We start from the raw sequence: 19578 nt of genomic DNA on the forward strand, positions 1-19578 counted from the left end.
GGAGGCTGAGGCAGGAGAATTGCTTGAACCTGGGAGGCGGAGGTTGCAGTGATCACACCACTGCACTCCAGCCTGGGCGACAGAGCAAGACTCCATCTCAAAAACAAAAACAAGAAACCCCACAAAAAAAACAAGAATGATAACAGGACTGTTTGTGGTCAGTGAGACGGTGAACCAGGCGGTAAAGTCTTAGTGGATGAGGGAGGGTGATAAAACAGGGGAAGCTAGTCCGATAACAAGAACTGCAGAGGAGCTGGGGTTTGACAGCCAGGGGCATAATGACACCCAGCCACCTCTTGTCCTTGAGGTGTGTACTGGGGTCAGCTGGCCATGAGCATTAAAGCCATCTCAGCTTGAGAGGGCCGGTGGGGGGACAGCCAGGGCCAGTCAAGTGCAGGACGAATGGATCATTCTGAAGAGAAGATGAGAAATATGGGAGGGTGTTATTATTACTTATTTATTTTATTAGAGACAGGGTCTCGCTGTGTTGCCCAGGCTGGATAGAGTACAGTCGCAATCATAGCTCACAACAACCTTGAACTCCTCCCGAGTAGCTGAGACTATAGGCCATGCCACCATGCTCAGCTAATTTTTGTACTTTCTGTAGAGATGGGGTCTTGCTGTGTTGTCCAGGCTGGTGTCAAACTCCTGGCTTCAAGCAGTTCTCCTGCCTTGGCCTCTAAAAATGTTGCGATTACAGGCATATGCCACTGTGCCCAGCTGGTTTTTGGATCCTTGAGTAGGAATTTCAGTGGGTTTGGGGCAGATTAGTGTGTGTGTAGAGCAGTATACAGGTGGTGGTGATGCCAGATGACCCAGAAGACTAGGACTTCTCTAGTGCTTGAGGTTAATAAGAGGATGGGGCAGGGGTGAGTCTTTTGTTTGTTTGTTTTTTGAGACAGGGTCTCACTCTTGCTTAGGCTGGAGTGCAGTGGGCAGTGGCGCAATCTCAGCTCACTGCAACCTCCGCCTCCCAGGTTCAAGTGATTCTCGTGCCTCAGCCTCCCAAGTAGCTGGGACTACAGGCGTGCGCCACCACGCCTGACTAATTTTTATAATTTTAGTAGAGACGGGGTTTCTCCATGTTGCCCAGGCTGTTCTCAAACTCCTGTCCTCAAGTGATCTGCAGCAGGGCTGAGTCTTGTTGGCTCGTTAAAAGAAGAAAGGTACTCAGTTCCAAGCCTGGTCCTGAACGCTTACCTGACATGCAACTCTTTAAGGCTGGAGGCTGCAGACATTTGAGTTCTCTGTGCAAACTATAAGGTGATCTAAGCCCTGAACCCTGGTTCCTCAGGGCCAGGGGGTGGTGGTGCAGCCGGTGCAGCCATGTTAAAAGAGTTCAGGAGGTAAGAGGTTGTTTCAAGGCAGGGATAGTTAGAAGAGACTCTGGAAATGTGGGGCGGGGTGGGGGGGGGGCAGTTTTGAGTATTGCAAAAACTTGTTTAAGAGAAATGGGAATGTTAAAAAGAGAAAAAAATCGTCATTATGTGCCACTGCAGAATTTAGCCTTCTGAATTTTTCTACATTTCTTTCTAAGCTCTGTCCAAGTACTGAAAGCTTTTATGCGGTTGTAATCATATAGTATGTGGTTTTATACATTCCTTTTTTCCTTTTAACAATCATATCCTGAATGTTTTTTGTGGTAGTCTAGTCTTCACTGTTATGATGTTTAATGGTGTGTGATATTGCACTGAGTGCTTATGATAATTTTCTTACCTCTTCTCCTGTTTTGGACATTTGGGTTGTTTCCAGGATTATTATATGATAAATTATTCTTCAGTGAACAAATTATCTTCATGTATTTTGAGGGAGGTTCTTTTGTCAAGAGATTTTTTTTTTTTTTTTTTTTTTTTTGAGACAGAGTCTTGCTCCATCACCCAGGCTGGAGTGCAGTGGCATGATCTTGCCGCACTGAAACCTCTGCCTCCCGGGTTCAAGTGATTCTCCTTCCTCGGCCTCCTGAGTAGCTGGGATTACAGGCGCCCGCCACCATGCCTGGCTAATTTTTGTATTTTTAGTAGAGACGGGGTTTCACCATGTTGGCCAGGCTGGTCTCTACTCCTGACCTCAAGTTATCCACCCACCTCGGCCTCCCAAAGTGCTGGGATTACAGGCATGAGCCACCGCACCTAGCCTTAACAGAAATTTTATGAATAAGAAATATCCTAGGTCAGATAATATTAACATTTTTAAAAATATATCTTGCAATACAGATAGTCAATTTGTTTTCTTTCTTTTTTTTTTTTTTTTTTTGAGACAGAGTCTCACTCTGTGGCCCAGGCTGGAGAGCAGTGGTGTGATCTTGCCTCACTGCAACCTCTGTTTCCCGGTTCAAGCGATTCTCCTGCCTCAGCTTCCTGAGTAGCTGGGATTACAGGCACGCACCACCGCACCCGGCTAATTTTTGTATTTTTAGTAGAGATGGGGTTTCGCCATGTTGGCCAGGCTGGTCTCAAACTCCCGACCTCAAGTGATCCACCCATTTCCGCCTCCTAAAGTACTGGGATTACAGGCGTGAGCCACTGCTCCTGGCCAGTCAGTTTGTTTTCAAAAGATTTTTGTGGCTGGTGTGGTGGCTTATGCCTATAATCCCAGCACTTTGGGAGACCAAGGTGGGAGGAATGCTTGAGCCCAGGAGTTTGAGACCAGCCTTGGTAACACAGCCAGATCCTGTCTCTATCAAAAAAGTTGGGCCTGTGGTCCCAGCTACTTGGGAGGCTGAGGTGGGAGGATCGCTTGAGCCTGCGAGGTTGAGGCTGCCATGACCTTTGATTGCACCATTGTACTCTAGCCTGGGCGACAGAGTGAGACTCTGTCTCAAAACAAACAACCAAAACCTTTTTGTGCTTTTTTTTTTTTTTTTCCTGCTAGTGTACCAGTTCTATCGCAACCTCTCTCATTAGGTATTTTCATTTCTAGTGTCTACAAGCTTAGCATTTGAAATAGATAACTTTTTTTTTTTGAGATGGAGTCTTGCTGTGTCGCCCAGGCTGGAGTGCAGTGGCGCGATCTCAGCTCACTGCAAGCTCCGCCTCCCGGGTTCACGCCATTCTCCTGCCTCAGCCTCTCGAGTAGCTGGGACTACACGCACCCACTGCCACCACGCCAGGCTAATTTTTTGTATTTTTAGTACAGTCGGGGTTTCACCATGTTAGCCAGGACGGTCTCGATCTCCTGACCTCGTGATCCGCCCGCCTTGGCCTCTCAAAGTGCTGGGATTACAGGCGTGAGCCACTGCACCCGGCCTTAAATAGATAAAATTTGTATAGGTCAGAAAATTGGGGAAGGGTGTATTTGGGTATTTCCATATACTTGTGTGTACTGAGTCTTCTTCCCAATATAGTTTCTCGGGTTTTCTCCTTTCTTTTCCACCTTTTCACAGAACTTTCTGCAAGTCTCATTTCCAGCTCCCCAGCGTCTTTCCTGAGTACTTGCCCTGCCCCGTGGGTCTTGCAGGAAGCCTTTACTCCTCGCCTTGCCCTCTCCAGGAGACACTTTGCATCCTCTGTACCCTTTATCTCTCAGGGTGGGGACGGGGAACGTCCTCATTCCCAAATGCTGTAGCCACACAATTGCTCTTTCGTCTTTGTGAAACTTTTCCCTTGAGGCTTATGCTGATTCTCTCTCCCGCTGACGACGTTGGCACTGTACAGCCTTCCGGTGCTCTCCTGTTCGCCCGCCATTTTGGTGACCTCAGGTATCCAAGCCAAAAGCCAGGGTCTCTCTCATCCTTTAATCTTTAATCTCCCTGTTCCTAACCCCTCACATCCAATTACTTCCCAAATCCCATCAAGTCTGCCTAATCTTCCTAATCCACCCACATCTGTCCCTCCCACTGCCTCTACTTTAATTCAAGGTCCTATTATTCTGGGCCTTATGTTGCTGAAACAGTCTCCTGCCTCCTTTTGCTCATTAAAACCGTATTTGTTGACTCTGCTTATTCTGCACCACGTGTTGGGGAAGCAGTGGTGAGAGCGAGGCAGATGTGATTCCCTCCTTCTCTGATAGGTATGACGGAAGGGGAGTGAGGAGCACCAGGGGCTATAGGAAAGAGGAACAGGGGCGCCTTGCTTAGCTGGAGGGGTTAGGGAAGCGTTCCCAGAGGAAGAAGCATCTAAGAGACCTGAAGGATGACTAGGATTCAGCCAGGAGGAGTCGTTGGGGGAGATGAAGGAAGAATATTCCAGACTTGGAGCCTAGGACATGTGAAAGCCAGTGGGTTGAAAGTGTGGCGAGTTGGCACTTTAGGGGACCTGAGAGTCAAAATGGCGGGACTCAGAGTTGTTTTTTTTTTTTTTTTTTTTTTTTGAAATGTAGTCTTGCTCTGTCGCCCAGGCTGGAGTGCAGTGGCGCGATCTGGGTTCACTGCAAGCTCCGCCTCCCAGGTTCACGCCATTCTCCTGCCTCAGCCTCCCGAGTAGCTGGGACTACAGGCGCCCGCCACCACGCCCGGCTAATTTTTGTGTTTTTAGTAGACACGGGGTTTCACCATGTTAGCCAGGATGGTCTCCATCTCCTGACCTCGTGATCCACCCGCCTTGGCCTCCCAAAGTGCTGGGATTACTGGCGTGAGCCACTGCGCCCGGTCAGGACTCAGAGATTTTTATGGGAATTAGCAGATAGAGATGAGCCTTGAGAGGTGGGTCGGGGTAGCAGCGTGGTAATGGAAGACTAGGAGGAGGAACTGGCAAGATTTGGTATTGGGTTGGACCAGGAGTGGAAAGGAAGTGAAGAGTGATAGCAGTCAAGGCTGGTGCTCAGATTTCAGGATTGAGCACTGGTGTGGAGTCCAGGAGGAACAGCAGGTTTGATGGTGGCGGATGCCGGGCCTATTATGGACAAATTGAGTTTGAGGAACCTGTGGGATGATCAAGTGGCACTGTCCACCAGGCAGTTGGATATATGGGTTCAGAGTATAGAGGTGGACACTGAAGTCCTGGATGGTTGACATCAGCCTGAGGCCCAGAAGACAACTGACGAAGAACAGTGTCCAGACTATTTATCTCTCACAAATCAGTAAGAAAAAGACGGCTGGGCATGGTGGCTCATGCCTGTAATCCCAGCACTTTGGGAAGCCGAGGCAGGTGGATCACCCGAGGTCAGGAGTTCAAGACCAGCCTGACCAACATGGCAAAAATCCCGTCTCTACTAAAAAATACAAAAATTAGCCGGGCGTGGTGGCAGGCGCCTGTAATCCCAGCTACTCAGGAGGCTGAGGCAGGAGAATTGCTTGAACCTGGGAGGTGGAGGTAGTAGTGAGCCGAGATCGTGCCACTGCACTCCAGCCTGGGGATAGAGGGAGACTCTGCCTCCAAAAACAAAAAAGAAAAAGAAAAAAGAAAAGAAAAGAAAAAACAACAACTGGTCAGGCATGGTGGCTCACACCTGTAATCCCCACTTTGGGAGGCCGAGGTAGGCAGATCACTTGAGGCTGGGAGTTTGAGACCAGCCTGGCCAACATGGTGAAACCCCATCTCTACTAAAAAGTATAAAAATTAGCCGGGCTTGGTGGCAAATGCCTGTGGTCCCGGCTACTTGGGAGGCTGAGGCATGAGAGTCGCTTGAACCCAGGAGGCAGAGGTTGTAGTGAGCCGAGATCGTGCCACTGCACCCCAGCTTGGGGAACAGAGAAAGACTCTGTCTCAAAAAAAAAAAAAAAAAAAGAAAAAGAAAATGGGCAAAATTTATGAAAAGGTGTACCTAACTAAATGGCCGGTAAACATAGAGGAAATATCTAATCTCTCTTATGGTAATGATGGAAATACAAATTTATGCTGTAATGAAATACCATTTCACCACCTTCAAATTGAGAAAAATGTAAAAGTCTGGCAATACCAAGAGGATAAAGAACAATAGACACTTTTTTTTTTTTTTTTTTTTGGAGACAGGATCTTGTTCTGTTGCCCAAGCTGGAGTGCAGTGGTGCGAACATGGCACACTGTAGCCTCAAACTCCTGGGGTCAAGCAGTCCTCCTGCCTCACTCTCCCAAACAGGTGGGACTACAAGTATGCCAATATGCCTGACTAATTTTTTAATTTTTTGTAAAACTGGGGTCTTGCTATATTGCCCAGGCTAGAATAGAGACTCTTATACACTGCTGGTGGGAGAGGACATTGGGATAAGTGCTTTGGGAAAGAAATTGACATTATAGTATCTTACAAAGTTTGCAAAGTGCATAGCGTAGAGACCAGTAATTTTACTCTTCAGCAGAAACTGTAGAGAAACCCTTCTACATGTGTACAGAATGTTAAAGCACACTAGCCAAAAAACAGAAAAACATCAGTGATTCTAAATAGAAGAAGGGTAGATCAGTTTGAATATATTCATGAGTAGAGTACTATACACCAGTGAAAATGCATGAATTAGAGCAAAATGTGTTTCCATGGTTAAAGCTTACTATCACAGAGGGATGTATATGATATAATACCATTATTATTAAGTCTAGGCCGGGCATGGTGGTTCATGCTTGTAATCCCAGTGCATTGAAAGGCTGAGGTGGCTGGATTGCTTGAGGCCAGGAGTTTTAGACCAGCGTGAGCAACACAGACCCCTGTTTCTACAAAAAAATGATTTTAAAGATTAGCCGGGCAGGCTGGGCGTGGTGTCTCATGCCTGTAATCCCAGCACTTGGGAGACTGAGGTGGGTGGATCACGAGGTCAGGAGTTCAAGACCAGCCTGGCCAAGATGGTGAAACCCCGTCTCTACTAAAAATACAAAAAAATTAGCCGGGCGTGATAGCAGGCGCCTGTAATCGTAGCTACTCAGGAGGCTGAGGCAGAGAATTGCTTGAGTCTGGGAGGCAGAGGTTGCAGTGAGCCAAGATTGTGCCACTGCATTCCAGCCTGGGTGACAGAGCGAGACTCCGTCAAAAATAAATAAATAAATAAATAAATAAATAAGCCAGGTATGGTGGCTTATGCTTATATTCCCAGTTACTAGGGAGGCTGAGGCCAGGGGATTGTTTGCTTGAGCCCAGGAGTTTGAGGTTTCAGTGAGATGATTGCGCCACTGTACTCCAGCCTAGTCAACAGAGTAAGACCCTGTCTCTAAGAAAAGAAAAAATTAAGTCTAAAGACCTGCAAGACAACGTTAGATACTGTTTTTTTTCCCATATGAATATACTCCTAGGCTGGGCGCAGTGGCTCACACCTGTAATCCCAGCACTTTGGGAGGCTGAGGCAGAAAGATCACTTGAGGCCAAGAGTTTGAGACCAGCCTGGCCAACGTGGCGAAACCCTGTCTATACTAAAAATACAAAAAATTAGCTGAGCATGGAGGTGAACTCCTGCAATCCCAGCTACTCGGGAGGCTGAGGCACAAGAATTGCTTGAACCTGGGAGGTGGAGGTTGCAGTGAACTGAGATCGTGCCACTGCACTCAGCCTGGGTGACAGAGTGAGACTCTGCCTTTAAAATTAAAAAAAAAAATTATATATATATATATATATATATATATATATATATTCCTAAGGAAATGTATGACAGTGATAAATTCAAGATAGTGTTTACCTCTGAGGGAGAGTTTCTGTTAGGAAAGGGGTTTAAACATATCTTTTTGTTCAGCTGGATGGAGGGGTCACAGGGTTTTTTTTTAATAAGATACTTTGTATGTTTGAACTGTTTAATTTTTTTTCTTTATTTTTGTAAGGAGGTTTTTTTGTTTCCATTTTTGTATTTTTGAGACAGCGTTTCTGTTGCCCAGGCTGGAGTGCAGTGGCAATGATCTCAGCTCACTGTGGTCTCTACCTCCTGGGCTCAAGCAATTCTCATGCCTCAGCCTCCCCAGTAGCTGGGACTACAGGCATGCACTACCATGCCCAGCTAATTTTTTTTTTCTTGTAGAGACAGTGTTTCACCATATTGCCCAGGCTGGGCTTGAACTCCTGGGCTCAAGTGATCTGCCTGCCTCAGCCTCCCTAAGTGCTGGGATTACAGGTGTGAGCCACTGTGCTCAGCCGATAATTTTTTTCTTTTCTTTTTTTTTTTTCTTTGGGCACTGTCTCTCTGTCACCTAGGCTGGAGTGCAGTGGTGCGATCTCAGCTCACTGCAACCTTTGCCTCCTGGGTTCAAGGGATTCTCCTGCCTCAGCCTCCTGAGTATCTGGGATTACAGGTGTCCACCACCATGCCTGGCAAATTTTTGTACTAATATTTTTTTAAAGGATCAAATGGCACCTAGCATGTACTCAGTAAGTATTTGAATAATTGGTTGGTTCTTTGTCTCTGGGTTGCGGTATTATTATTTGTTTCTTCCTCTCTAAGTGTTTATAAAGAAAAAGTATAAGGCCGGGCACGGTGGCTCACACCTGTAATCCCAGCACTTTTGGAGGCTGAGGCGGGTGGATCACCTGAGGTCAGAAGTTTGAGACCAGCCTGGCCAACATCATGGTGAAACCCTGTCTCTATTTAAAAAAAAAAACAAAAACAAAATTAGCCAGGCATGGTGGTGCATGCTCTGTCTCAAAATAATAAAAAAAAAAGTATGAATCTATATGGCTTTTGGTGGCTAAATTTGACATTAAAGTCTGAGCTCACCCTTGAACATTGAGACAGAGTCTGTGCTCCATATATACACCCCATCTGCCACAACACTGCTAGAGGCACGCGCCTCAGACTCCTTTTCCCTCCGAGTGACTCAGCCATTCCCCCGTCTCTGTATAGGTCCCTGTCCTTCGAATGGTGGAAGGTGATACCATCTATGATTACTGCTGGTATTCTCTGATGTCCTCAGCCCAGCCAGACACCTCCTAGTAAGTAATGTTTGCCTCCCTGCTCGCCGCCCCACCACCCAGTTTCAAGCGGGGCCTCTTGGGAGAGTCAAGGGCTGCCAGGGGTCTTTGGAGGAGGAAGGCTTGACATGCTTATCAGAGGGGCTGGTCAGTTGGCTTCCTCCCCTTCCTTTTTTTTTTTTTAGATTGAGTCTCCCTCTGTCACCCAGGCTGGAGGGCGGTGATGCAGTCTCAGCTCACTGCAACCTCCGGCCTCCCACGTTCAAGTGAGTCTCCTGCCTCAGCCTCCTGAGTAGCTGGGATTACAGGTGTGCACCACCACACCCAGCTAATTGTGTATTTTTCTTAGAGATGGGGTTTCACCACGTTGGCCAGGCTGGTCTCGAACTGACCTCAGGTGATCCACCTGCCTTGGCCTCCCAAAGTGCTTGGATTACAGGTGTGAGCCACCACACCCAGCCTCATTTTTGTATTTTTAGTAGAGACAGGGTTTCACCATGTTGGCCAGGCTGGTCTCGAACTCCTGACCTCAAGTGATCCACCTGCCTTGGCCTCCCAAAGTGCTGGGATTACAGGCGTGAGCCACTGTGCCCGGCCATTCCTCCCCTTCCTTTGACAGCACCGGGGTTTCAGTGTCCATGTCTCTCTCAGCGTGGCCAGCAGCAGCCGGGAGAACCCGATTCATATCTGGGACGCATTCACTGGAGAGCTCCGGGCTTCCTTTCGCGCCTACAACCACCTGGTAGGGACCGCCACACTCAGCCCCAGCACTCGTACTGGCCCGGCTCTCCTTCCTTGAGGGCAGCTGAGGCTTTGCAAGACCTGTTTTCAGCCCTTTCCTTCCCCCAGGATGAGCTGACGGCAGCCCATTCGCTCTGCTTCTCCCCGGATGGCTCCCAGCTCTTCTGTGGCTTCAACCGGACTGTGCGTGTTTTTTCCACGGCCCGGCCTGGCCGAGACTGCGAGGTCCGAGCCACATTTGGTAAGCATCTGTGCCGCCAAGGGAGGAGGAGAGGGAAGGGCACTGCCACCTGCACAGGGGCCTTTTGTGAGCCAGGGGCCACCTGTGGGGTTTCACGCCGTCCTCTGTACGGCCCCGGGAGCAGGTGCAGCCCAGTCGGCAGAGGAGCAAACAGGCTCAGAGCAGGTAGGAAACCTTCCCAAGGCCAACCAGCTGGTCAAAGGACTGCTTCCTTCCTGAACTCATACCCTGTCAGCTGTGGAGCTTTTGGTCTCTGAAATCTTTCTAGAAAATTGTTGATAAAGCTGATTCCGTTTTCCTGTAGGCCTTCAACTTGCATCTCTCCAAGGAAAAACTGGGATTTGAGAGGGATGAAGTGGGGCTTGGGCATTTAGGTCCTTTGGGAGGATAGATGTGGGGAGCATCAGAGGTCTTTGTCCTGCTTGTGACAGACAGCATGGGGGAGATGTTGAGTCCAAACATGTTGGTGCTGGGACGGGAGACAGACCTCTGCTTAGCCTGGTTAGTGCCAGGAGCCATTGCCCCCTCCCCCACTTTGTTCCTTCCCTCTCTAGCAAAAAAGCAGGGCCAGAGCGGCATCATCTCCTGCATAGCCTTCAGCCCAGCCCAGCCCCTCTATGCCTGTGGCTCCTACGGCCGCTCCCTGGGTCTGTATGCCTGGGATGATGGCTCCCCTCTCGCCTTGCTGGGAGGGCACCAAGGGGGCATCACCCACCTCTGCTTTCATCCCGATGGCAACCGCTTCTTCTCAGGAGCCCGCAAGGTAGGGGTCACACCCTGAGAGCCCAAAGCAGCTGGGCAGCGGGGCAGGAGCAGGGATGTAGTCTGCAGTGTAGGGGAATGGGTGGGGATGGGGAAAAAATCCCAAGCTGAAGGAGTGCCTGGAGACCCCGAGGGAGGCAGGGACATCCAGGGCTTTGGGGGTGACTCCAGGTCCTGTTCCTTGTCTCCAGGATGCTGAGCTCCTGTGCTGGGATCTCCGGCAGTCTGGTTACCCACTGTGGTCCCTGGGTCGAGAGGTGACCACCAATCAGCGCATCTACTTCGATCTGGACCCGTGAGTGGCTGTGACTCCTTCCTACACAGGGCCCTGATAAGCCTAGGAATGCCAGAGCCCAGCTGTAGGGTCCCAGTCCCTGGGTGTGAGGGGTTCCTGCCCCAGGGGTGAGGCCTCTGCCAGCAAATCTCTCCTCTCTGTCGCAGGACCGGGCAGTTCCTAGTGAGTGGCAGCACGAGCGGGGCCGTCTCTGTGTGGGACACGGACGGGCCTGGCAATGATGGGAAGCCGGAGCCCGTGTTGAGTTTTCTGCCCCAGAAGGACTGCACCAATGGCGTGAGGTCCTCAGTTCAATTCCAGAGATGTTGGGGCTTGGGTTGGGGAGGGAGGTGAATCCCAGAGGGAGCAAGTGTCCTCACTGAAGGCACTGATAGACCCTCCTCATCTCTCCCTCAGCCTGCACCCTAGCCTGCCTCTCCTGGCCACTGCCTCCGGTCAGCGTGTGTTTCCTGAGCCCACAGAGAGTGGGGACGAAGGAGAGGAGCTGGGCCTTCCCTTGCTCTCCACGCGCCACGTCCACCTTGAATGTCGGCTTCAGCTCTGGTGGTGTGGGGGGGGGCCAGACTCCAGCATCCCTGATGATCACCAGGGCGAGAAAGGGCAGGGAGGAACGGAGGGAGGTGTGGGTGAGCTTATATAAAAAGGTTTTTATGATACTAGAGTCTTCGTGTCTGTTTTGGGGGGGCATATGAGTGAGGTGGGGACCAGGCAGGGGGACTGGCGGGCTCCCTGGTCCAGCAGCAGTGGGTATGGCGTACTGGTCCTGAAACCAGGGGTTGAGAGGTGGGACCAGGCAGGAGCCAATGGGGCGGCTGAGCTTGGTGTGAAGTCAAGTGGGTGGGGGTGGGGCTTCATGCCATTGACTGGTTGGTTGCTAGGCAACTTGGTAAACTGAAGGGGGAAACCTGTTTGAAATCTCACTCCCAAGGTGGGGGCGGCAGGGGTCAGGGTGAGCGGGGCTGAGCAGGAGCTGGGTCAGACTGTTGGGTGTGACCGTGTGAGACTGTGCAGACAGTGACAGGGCGCCTGTCGCCCACACTCCACACTGTTTGCCATTCTCCAGCAGCATGGGGACCATTACTCAGCTCTGAGGGGAGCAGGAGCACTCTCCTCCCCTCCCCGGGGCTCCCCAGGAGGCAGACAACCCAGTTGCCAGAGTCAAGGACACACATAAAAGAGTAAAGGTGTTGAAAAATACAGTCGTCACCTTTGATATTGCTGTTCCATGCGGGGCGCGGCGAGGGTCTTATTCATTCAGCGGCTGTCGCTGGGCTTGTTTCTCCATTTGTCTGCTCTGTCTTTGGGGGTGGGGGACGAGTGTGTCATTTGAAGCAGTGACTCCTCCCTCCTCCCCCCAACACCTTCCCAAACACTGAGAATGGGGGGACTTTGAAGAAATACTGCCAGCAGGGGATGTGATTTTGGACCTCACAATCAAAGGGAAGGGACGAAAGGCCTGGGGAGGCTTGAGAGGGAGAGGAATGTCACCCCTGCCCAGAGGTGCTGAAAGCCAGGGCTCTTACACCCGAAAAGGCAACTCCTCCCTTCCCCCAGGATAATTGGAAACAGCCCTTCCTGCGCAGCGCCGGTTTGGGGTTGTAGGTACGCCCCTTCTTCTCCCAGCCCCGCTTCTCCCCCCAGCCATCTAGGAAAGACCCAAGTGTATCCCCTAAACTCTTGTTTTTCACTAACCCCCAGGTAACAACAGCACATGGTCCATGGAACAGTGACAAAGGAGACCCCAAGAGTGGGAGTTGCGCAGCCTGGGTTTGGTTTCTAGCTTTATCCCAGACTTCCTGTGTGACCTTGGGCAAGTCACGGGGCCTCCCTGAGCCTCAGTTTCCTCATCTCTGCAATGGGATCGTTAGCTCTGCCCCTCCCACTTCACACAGGTAGTCGTGACGATCAGCTCCGCCGCACTTTGTAAAACGCCGAGCCTTCAAGGTTATTATTATTCTCTCCAAACCTGCCGGGAGCAGCGGTGTTGTTTTGGGATGGAGGAGGAGGCTGCGGGAGCGAAAGGGGCGGGTTCCTCGGGGTGGAGAGGGCGAGAGCCTTTCTGGATTCGAGAGAGGAAGATTCCAGCAGCTTGGGCGATCGGAGGGCAGGAGGGGAGCCGGGCAGAACTCAGCCGGAGCCAGAGGCTCGGAGAGACAAAGGGGGCGTGACAGCCCGCGCCGGGGGCTGAGGCGGGGCGGCGGGCGGGAGGTGCGCGAGGTGAGGGAGGTGTGGGGGGCGTGGGCCGCGGGATGCTGCCGCCCGCTCCGCCTCGAGCTCCAGCTCCGGTTTTTCCCTCCACCATCCTCTGCCCCTCCCCGCCTCTCCTTTAACTCCCCCCTCCTGGGCTCGGGACTGGTTTCCTCCCTTAGCCCGCTGCCCTCAATCCCGGCGAGGCTGGGGCTCCGGCTCGGCGCCCCCTTCCTCGCTCCCTGGTCCGGCGCCCCATGCCGCCCCCGCCCGGCCCCCGGCTCCCCCAGTCCCCCACTTAGGCGGACTCACAGATCCCGGGGTGCTGGCGCGTGGGCCGGGGGCGCGTAGGGCGCCTGCAGACGGCCCCTGGAAGGGCTCTGGTGGGGCTGAGCGCTCTGCCGCGGGGCGCGGGCACAGCAGGAAGCAGGTCCGCGTGGGCGCTGGGGGCGTCAGCTACCGGGGTGGTCCGGGCTGAAGAGCCAGGCAGCCAAGGCAGCCACCCCGGGGGGTGAGCGACTTTGGGGGAGTTGGTGCCCCGCCCCCCAGGCCTTGGCGGGGTCATGGGGCCCCCCCATTCTGGGCCGGGGGGCGTGCGAGTCGGGGCCCTGCTGCTGCTGGGGGTTTTGGGGCTGGTGTCTGGGCTCAGCCTGGAGCCTGTCTACTGGAACTCGGCGAATAAGAGGTGAGTGGCCTGCGGCTGGGGAGATCCCAGACCCTAGGGCAGTGGGTAGAAAAGCTTTGGGGGCTTGGAGGCGGGCTTCTGTGGGCAGGGAGGAGGCGGGAGGGAAGGTGCTGGTGCTCTGATGTGTGATGGGTTACTAGACAGGTGATCTTGGGAGCCAGACTCCGGGTCCCACGCAGAGCTGGATGCGGGTGGTGCTATGGATGTCAGGAGTTTGGAGACCCCAAAGGGGCAAGGAGAAGAAAGTTCATGGGTAGCCGGGAGGGCAGTGAGGTGGGTATTTGGATCTGTGGGAGGCCTGCGTCGGGGGCTGGGCTTGGAGGGAGCCTGGTTACTGTCAGCTCTCAGGAGAGAGCTGCAGATTAGGTGCTGCGAGTCGCTGAGGGGAAGGCAGGGCAGGGTGCCTCCCTCCCGCAGAGGGACTGCGCATCCGAGATGGGAGGCAAGGGGGTTCCGTTTGGGGGCTCTGGGGACAACTTCCCCAAGGCTCCTTGACTCTCTTCACAGTCTGTCTCCCAACTCTTCCCCACAGCCAGTGAACTGTTGGCTGAACGATTTCCCAGCCAGAACATATTCCTGCCTTCCTGGCTTGCCGGCATCTTGCTGGAAGAAGCCTGGAGCCCCCTGAACCCTCCTTCCTTCCCTTTTGCATCTGGAGGACTCCATTGCCCCCTCCCCCAATCTTTGCTGCAAACTCTTCCATCAGACCCTCTGTTCCATGGCATGCCAGCTTTGCTCTGAAAAGAGGCCAGGGGTCAGATGAAACTTCAAGCCACGCTGGGTAGGACAGAACCTTTGGGAGGTCACCTGGGTCCCTTGCCTACATGCGGATCCCACTTCCCGCTCATAAAAGAGTTCTGTGTTTTGAAAAATTCCTACTTCCCTGGGGAGACTGTGTGAGGCCATGGGAAGGGGGTGGGCTTTGGAGCTCATCAAATCTTTGGTCTTAATCCTAGCTCTGCCGCTTTCAGCTGTGTGGCCTTGGGCATGTCACTTAACCTTTCTGAGTTTGTATCCTCAATCCTTACAGCTATTATGAGGATTAGCGGTAAGGTGTTTGAATGTATTATGTGCTCATTAAAGGAGAGCTAGGATTATTGTTCCTCTCTTTACTTCCCAGCCTCCCTCACACTTCTCTGCTCTGCCATCCCTCCCTCTCTTTTCCCTGGATCTCTTTGGGTATAATCTCAATGTCTTTTCTGTACTCAGTCACCCACCTGCCAACTCCCAGCTGCAATGTGAGTATCAGGTGTGTAGCTTGAGAACATAAGCTTGTTTTCACAGGGTAGAGAAAAGGGAGTTAGGGTGTCCTGGGGGCTCTTTCGGATGTGGGGTGGGAGTGGGACACTTGGGAGTCTGGGAAGATATCAAGTAGCAGTCCCCTGGGACCCAGTCCTGAGACCCTGTCTCAGCAGCTATTGATGTCCAGGAAGGGGCTGCAGGGGTTGGCAAGTTGTGGCTGTGCTGGGACAGTGGATGCCTGGGTGCACTGGCCAAGGAGATGGTGAAGTGTGTTGGTTGTGGTTAGAAAAGTCAACTCCTTTCCTTTCCAAAGCAATAGAGCACTTGCCCCAGAAGTCTAAGACCCAGTGTGGGATTCTGAGTGGGAGAATGACTCAGGCAGCAGGTTCCTAGACCCTGGTTCCCATCAGCCCCAATGATGGTCGTGGCCAAACCAGGCATTTGCCTTCTGTGCTATTAGCTGGCTAACTTAGGACACTGGTCTGGACCACCCTCCACACAGCCCCTCCCTGAACCGCCGCCCCCTTTGCCCGGAAATCCCTGAAATTCAGTGGTGGCCTGAAGGAGGGGAGGCTCTGCCCCCATGGTTGGCTGCCATGGAATAGTGAAATCACCTGGGAGGGGTGGGCTGTGTGGTTCCAGAGAGGCCAGCTCCTTGGTAACTGGCATCCTGTTGCCATGGCAACGGGGCTGGTGATGGAGCGGGAGATGGCGGTGTGCATGTGGTGAGGGTGGGCTGAAGAGTGGAGTGCATTTGGGCACACCAAGGGGCAGGAGACCCCTGAGCCTGGCTTCCTGCTGCTTCCAGTGTGAATGCACAGAGTCCTTGGTGCCTGCTCTATAAGAAGAGACTTTCCGCTCAGACAAAGGCGGGCAAGCGTGAGCTGAGAATTGCTGTCCTGGAAGGTTGTGGGGTGAGGGAAGGAAAGCTCTGGGGGCCAGGCCTCTGACATCTCTTCCTTGTCCACCTTACCCTCCTCCCCATAGGTTCCAGGCAGAGGGTGGTTATGTGCTGTACCCTCAGATCGGGGACCGGCTAGACCTGCTCTGCCCCCGGGCCCGGCCTCCTGGCCCTCACTCCTCTCCTAATTATGAGTTCTACAAGCTGTACCTGGTAGGGGGTGCCCAGGGCCGGCGCTGTGAGGCACCCCCTGCCCCAAACCTCCTTCTCACTTGTGATCGCCCAGACCTGGATCTCCGCTTCACCATCAAGTTCCAGGAGTATAGCCCTAATCTCTGGGGCCACGAGTTCCGCTCGCACCACGATTACTACATCATTGGTACTGCTGGGCAGAGGGCACGATTGAGTGGGGGGCTCCTGATACTGAGCAGAGAGGGAGGGGGACCCCTGCAGCCAAGAGGGAGATCCCAGTGCCCTCAGGCAGTGTTCACACCAGGGTGTGGGGCCAGAATCAGGGCTAGATTCTGGAGTGCCAACCTCTTCCTCTGGCTCTTCTCTCCCAGCCACATCGGATGGGACCCGGGAGGGCCTGGAGAGCCTGCAGGGAGGTGTGTGCCTAACCAGAGGCATGAAGGTGCTTCTCCGAGTGGGACAAAGTGAGTGGGGCTGGGGGACACCTCCTGGGCACGAAGGGATGTTGGGGCAGTACGATCATGGTTGGGGCAGTTGTCTCAGCCCCTCTCTGGGTCTTCCTCATCTCCAGGTCCCCGAGGAGGGGCTGCCCCCCGAAAACCTGTGTCTGAAATGCCCATGGAAAGAGACCGAGGGGCAGCCCACAGCCTGGAGCCTGGGAGGGAGAACCTGCCAGGTAGGAACCAGGGGCTAGGCCCCTGCCTTCCCCAGCTTCCTCTGCTCTCAGACCCCAGCTGCCCTGCCGTCACCCTCCCTCCCTCTTCAGTTTTGGGGGCGGTGATACAGGAAAGAGGAGAAGAGAGGATGGGAGGGTGGGAGGGGAATGGAAACCAAATGAGGAAAAGACTCAATTAGAACTAATTAGCCAAGTCAGTGCTTCAATCAGTGCTGTCAGAGAAGTGGGGAGGACTCCGTGGCAGGAAGCTGAAGGGCTGGACACCTGGATTCTGAGCAGAGTTCGGCGGGGGAGGGGAGATGGGGTCCCCAAGGGGCCTGGGCGCTACAAGGGAAGCCCATGGGGACCCCCAGGGTTGGGTGTCCAGGTGCCCAGGTGGCTCCTTCAGTCCGTCCCCCTCTTTCCTCCTTCACCCCTTCCCTGCCAGGTGACCCCACCAGCAATGCAACCTCCCGGGGTGCTGAAGGCCCCCTGCCCCCTCCCAGCATGCCTGCAGTGGCTGGGGCAGCAGGGGGGCTGGCACTGCTCTTGCTGGGCGTGGCAGGGGCTGGGGGTGCCATGTGTTGGCGGAGACGGCGGGCCAAGCCTTCGGAGAGTCGCCACCCTGGTCCTGGCTCCTTCGGGAGGGGAGGGTCTCTGGGCCTGGGGGGTGGAGGTGGGATGGGACCTCGGGAGGCTGAGCCTGGGGAGCTAGGGATAGCTCTGCGGGGCGGCGGGGCTGCAGATCCCCCCTTCTGCCCCCACTATGAGAAGGTGAGTGGTGACTATGGGCATCCTGTGTATATCGTGCAGGATGGGCCCCCCCAGAGCCCTCCAAACATCTACTACAAGGTATGAGGGCTCCTCTCACGTGGCTATCCTGAATCCAGCCCTTCTTGGGGTGCTCCTCCAGTTTAATTCCTGGTTTGAGGGACACCTCTAACATCTCGGCCCCCTGTGCCCCCCCAGCCCCTTCACTCCTCCCGGCTGCTGTCCTCGTCTCCACTTTTAGGATTCCTTAGGATTCCCACTGCCCCACTTCCTGCCCTCCCGTTTGGCCATGGGTGCCCCCCTCTGTCTCAGTGTCCCTGGATCCTTTTTCCTTGGGGAGGGGCACAGGCTCAGCCTCCTCTCTGACCATGACCCAGGCATCCTTGTCCCCCTCACCCACCCAGAGCTAGGGGCGGGAACAGCCCACCTTTTGGTTGGCACCGCCTTCTTTCTGCCTCTCACTGGTTTTCTCTTCTCTCTATCTCTTATTCTTTCCCTCTCTTCCGTCTTTAGGTCTGTTCTTCTTCCCTAGCATCCTCCTCCCCACATCTCCTTTCACCCTCTTGGCTTCTTATCCTGTGCCTCTCCCATCTCCTGGGTGGGGGCATCAAAGCATTTCTCCCCTTAGCTTTCAGCCCCCCTTCTGACCTCTCATACCAACCACTCCCCTCAGTCTGCCAAAAATGGGGGCCTTATGGGGAAGGCTCTGACACTCCACCCCAGCTCAGGCCATGGGCAGCAGGGCTCCATTCTCTGGCCTGGCCCAGGCCTCTACATACTTACTCCAGCCATTTGGGGTGGTTGGGTCATGACAGCTACCATGAGAAGAAGTGTCCCGTTTTGTCCAGTGGCCAATAGCAAGATATGAACCGGTCGGGACATGTATGGACTTGGTCTGATGCTGAATGGGCCACTTGGGACCGGAAGTGACTTGCTCCAGACAAGAGGTGACCAGGCCCGGACAGAAATGGCCTGGGAAGTAGCAGAAGCAGTGCAGCAGGAACTGGAAGTGCCTTCATCCAGGACAGGAAGTAGCACTTCTGAAACAGGAAGTGGTCTGGCTGGAACTCCAAGTGGCTTAGTCTGGGGGATCAGGGGGTGGGAGGTGGATGGTTCTTACTCTGTGGAGAAGAAGGGCGGGAAGAACTTCCTTTCAGGAGGAAGCTGGAACTTACTGACTGTAAGAGGATAGAGGTGGACCGAGAAGGACTTTTCCCAGTCTTCAGTGGCACTTCCCAAGATCTCCCTTCCCTTGTGCTCTGTGCTGATTTTAGGACAGCTAAGATGACTGCCATGTGCTGTGGCAGGCCCAATTTGTCTTGTTCTTTCCTTTCCATATCCCAGTATAATCTCTGTTAATCAACAGGACTACCCCAAGAACCCATGTGCTCTCCCGAGTAACCCAGATGGCTGTCTTGTTCATTCCATCCTACATTTCCGACTCCTTTCAGACTCAACACAGTTCCCTTCTTAGTGACCAAAATGGTGGCCTACTGGCTGGTCTAGCTGACAGTGGTACTTAGCAAAGGCCACTGTTTCCATAGTGACCAGCTGATACCTCTTCCTGCCCTCTAGTGTGCAATTGGGTGTTGCCTCAGTTTCCTCCCAGCTCAGTTTTATTAGATCAAAGCTGTTGTTGGGCACCAGGTTGGCCACCTCAATCACCAGCCAAGATGGTTGCTTTGTCCACCAGAGGTCAAGTTCACCTCTCTGGTGCTGTAGTTCCCAGCTCCTTCCTGATTTTTCTAATCGCTCCTTCTGGGGAACAGGAAGTTGATATTGCCATGGTGGCGGGGTGTGCCGTCACCTCAGTAGTTTTACTGTAAAAGGGAAATTTGCAAAAACCAAAAAAAAAATAAAAATAAAAAACTTCAAAAGTTGACAAGAAGGCTGGAGAATGACTGGACTTGAATTGGGACAAAGGCTTGGTTAGAATGGCTTTCAGCTGAGGGTTGGATTGCATGAAACCAACCAAGGGGGGTGGGTAGGGATAGGGCTAGTTTGGAGTGGTGAGGTTGGCAGTGCTTGGGGAGGCGAAAATGGGCTGGGCAAGAAGGCAGAGGAAGGTGTCACCTCTAGGGGAGGGAGAGAGTAATGCAGGCAGGAGTGGGGTCGCCAATTCATCCATGGGGACAGTCTGAGTGTCTTGCTAAGCCAAAGCACCAGAGACGGGGTA

The 19578-nt window shown here is 53.2% G+C and overlaps 2 protein-coding genes across 2 annotated transcripts in view; both read left to right on the plus strand.

Moving 5' to 3' along the window:
* Positions 1 to 11425, plus strand: part of WRAP53 (WD repeat containing antisense to TP53) — an 18077-nt gene extending 6652 nt beyond the window's left edge. The window contains exons 4-10 of the mRNA XM_063598647.1: positions 8663 to 8751; positions 9382 to 9472; positions 9580 to 9712; positions 10267 to 10475; positions 10666 to 10769; positions 10916 to 11050; positions 11166 to 11425. Of these exons, the coding sequence (XP_063454717.1) occupies positions 8663 to 8751; positions 9382 to 9472; positions 9580 to 9712; positions 10267 to 10475; positions 10666 to 10769; positions 10916 to 11050; positions 11166 to 11409 (1005 nt within the window). The 3' untranslated portion in view covers positions 11410 to 11425. The remainder of the gene's footprint in view (positions 1 to 8662; positions 8752 to 9381; positions 9473 to 9579; positions 9713 to 10266; positions 10476 to 10665; positions 10770 to 10915; positions 11051 to 11165) is intronic.
* Positions 11426 to 12832: 1407 nt separating this feature from the next.
* On the plus strand, positions 12833 to 19290 carry EFNB3 (ephrin B3). Its single transcript, XM_003810065.7, has 5 exons — positions 12833 to 13641; positions 15871 to 16163; positions 16348 to 16440; positions 16548 to 16652; positions 17080 to 19290. The coding sequence occupies exons 1-5, from the start codon at positions 13520 to 13522 to the stop codon at positions 17487 to 17489; spliced, it is 1023 nt and encodes a 340-aa protein (XP_003810113.1). The 5' UTR covers positions 12833 to 13519; the 3' UTR covers positions 17490 to 19290.
* Positions 19291 to 19578: the final 288 nt, after the last annotated feature.

The sequence above is a fragment of the Pan paniscus genome, chromosome 19, assembly GCF_029289425.2.
Source record: "Pan paniscus chromosome 19, NHGRI_mPanPan1-v2.0_pri, whole genome shotgun sequence".
Classification (NCBI taxonomy): domain Eukaryota; kingdom Metazoa; phylum Chordata; class Mammalia; order Primates; family Hominidae; genus Pan; species Pan paniscus.

Coding starts and splice junctions, on each gene's coding strand:
- EFNB3 (XM_003810065.7), top strand. CDS start 13,520: ATGGGGCCCCCCCATTCTGGGCCGGGGGGCGTGCGAGTCGGGGCCCTG. Junction 13,642..15,870: donor TGGAACTCGGCGAATAAGAG/GTGAGTGGCCTG, acceptor TCCTCCCCATAG/GTTCCAGGCAGAGGGTGGTT. Junction 16,164..16,347: donor CCACGATTACTACATCATTG/GTACTGCTGGGC, acceptor CTTCTCTCCCAG/CCACATCGGATGGGACCCGG.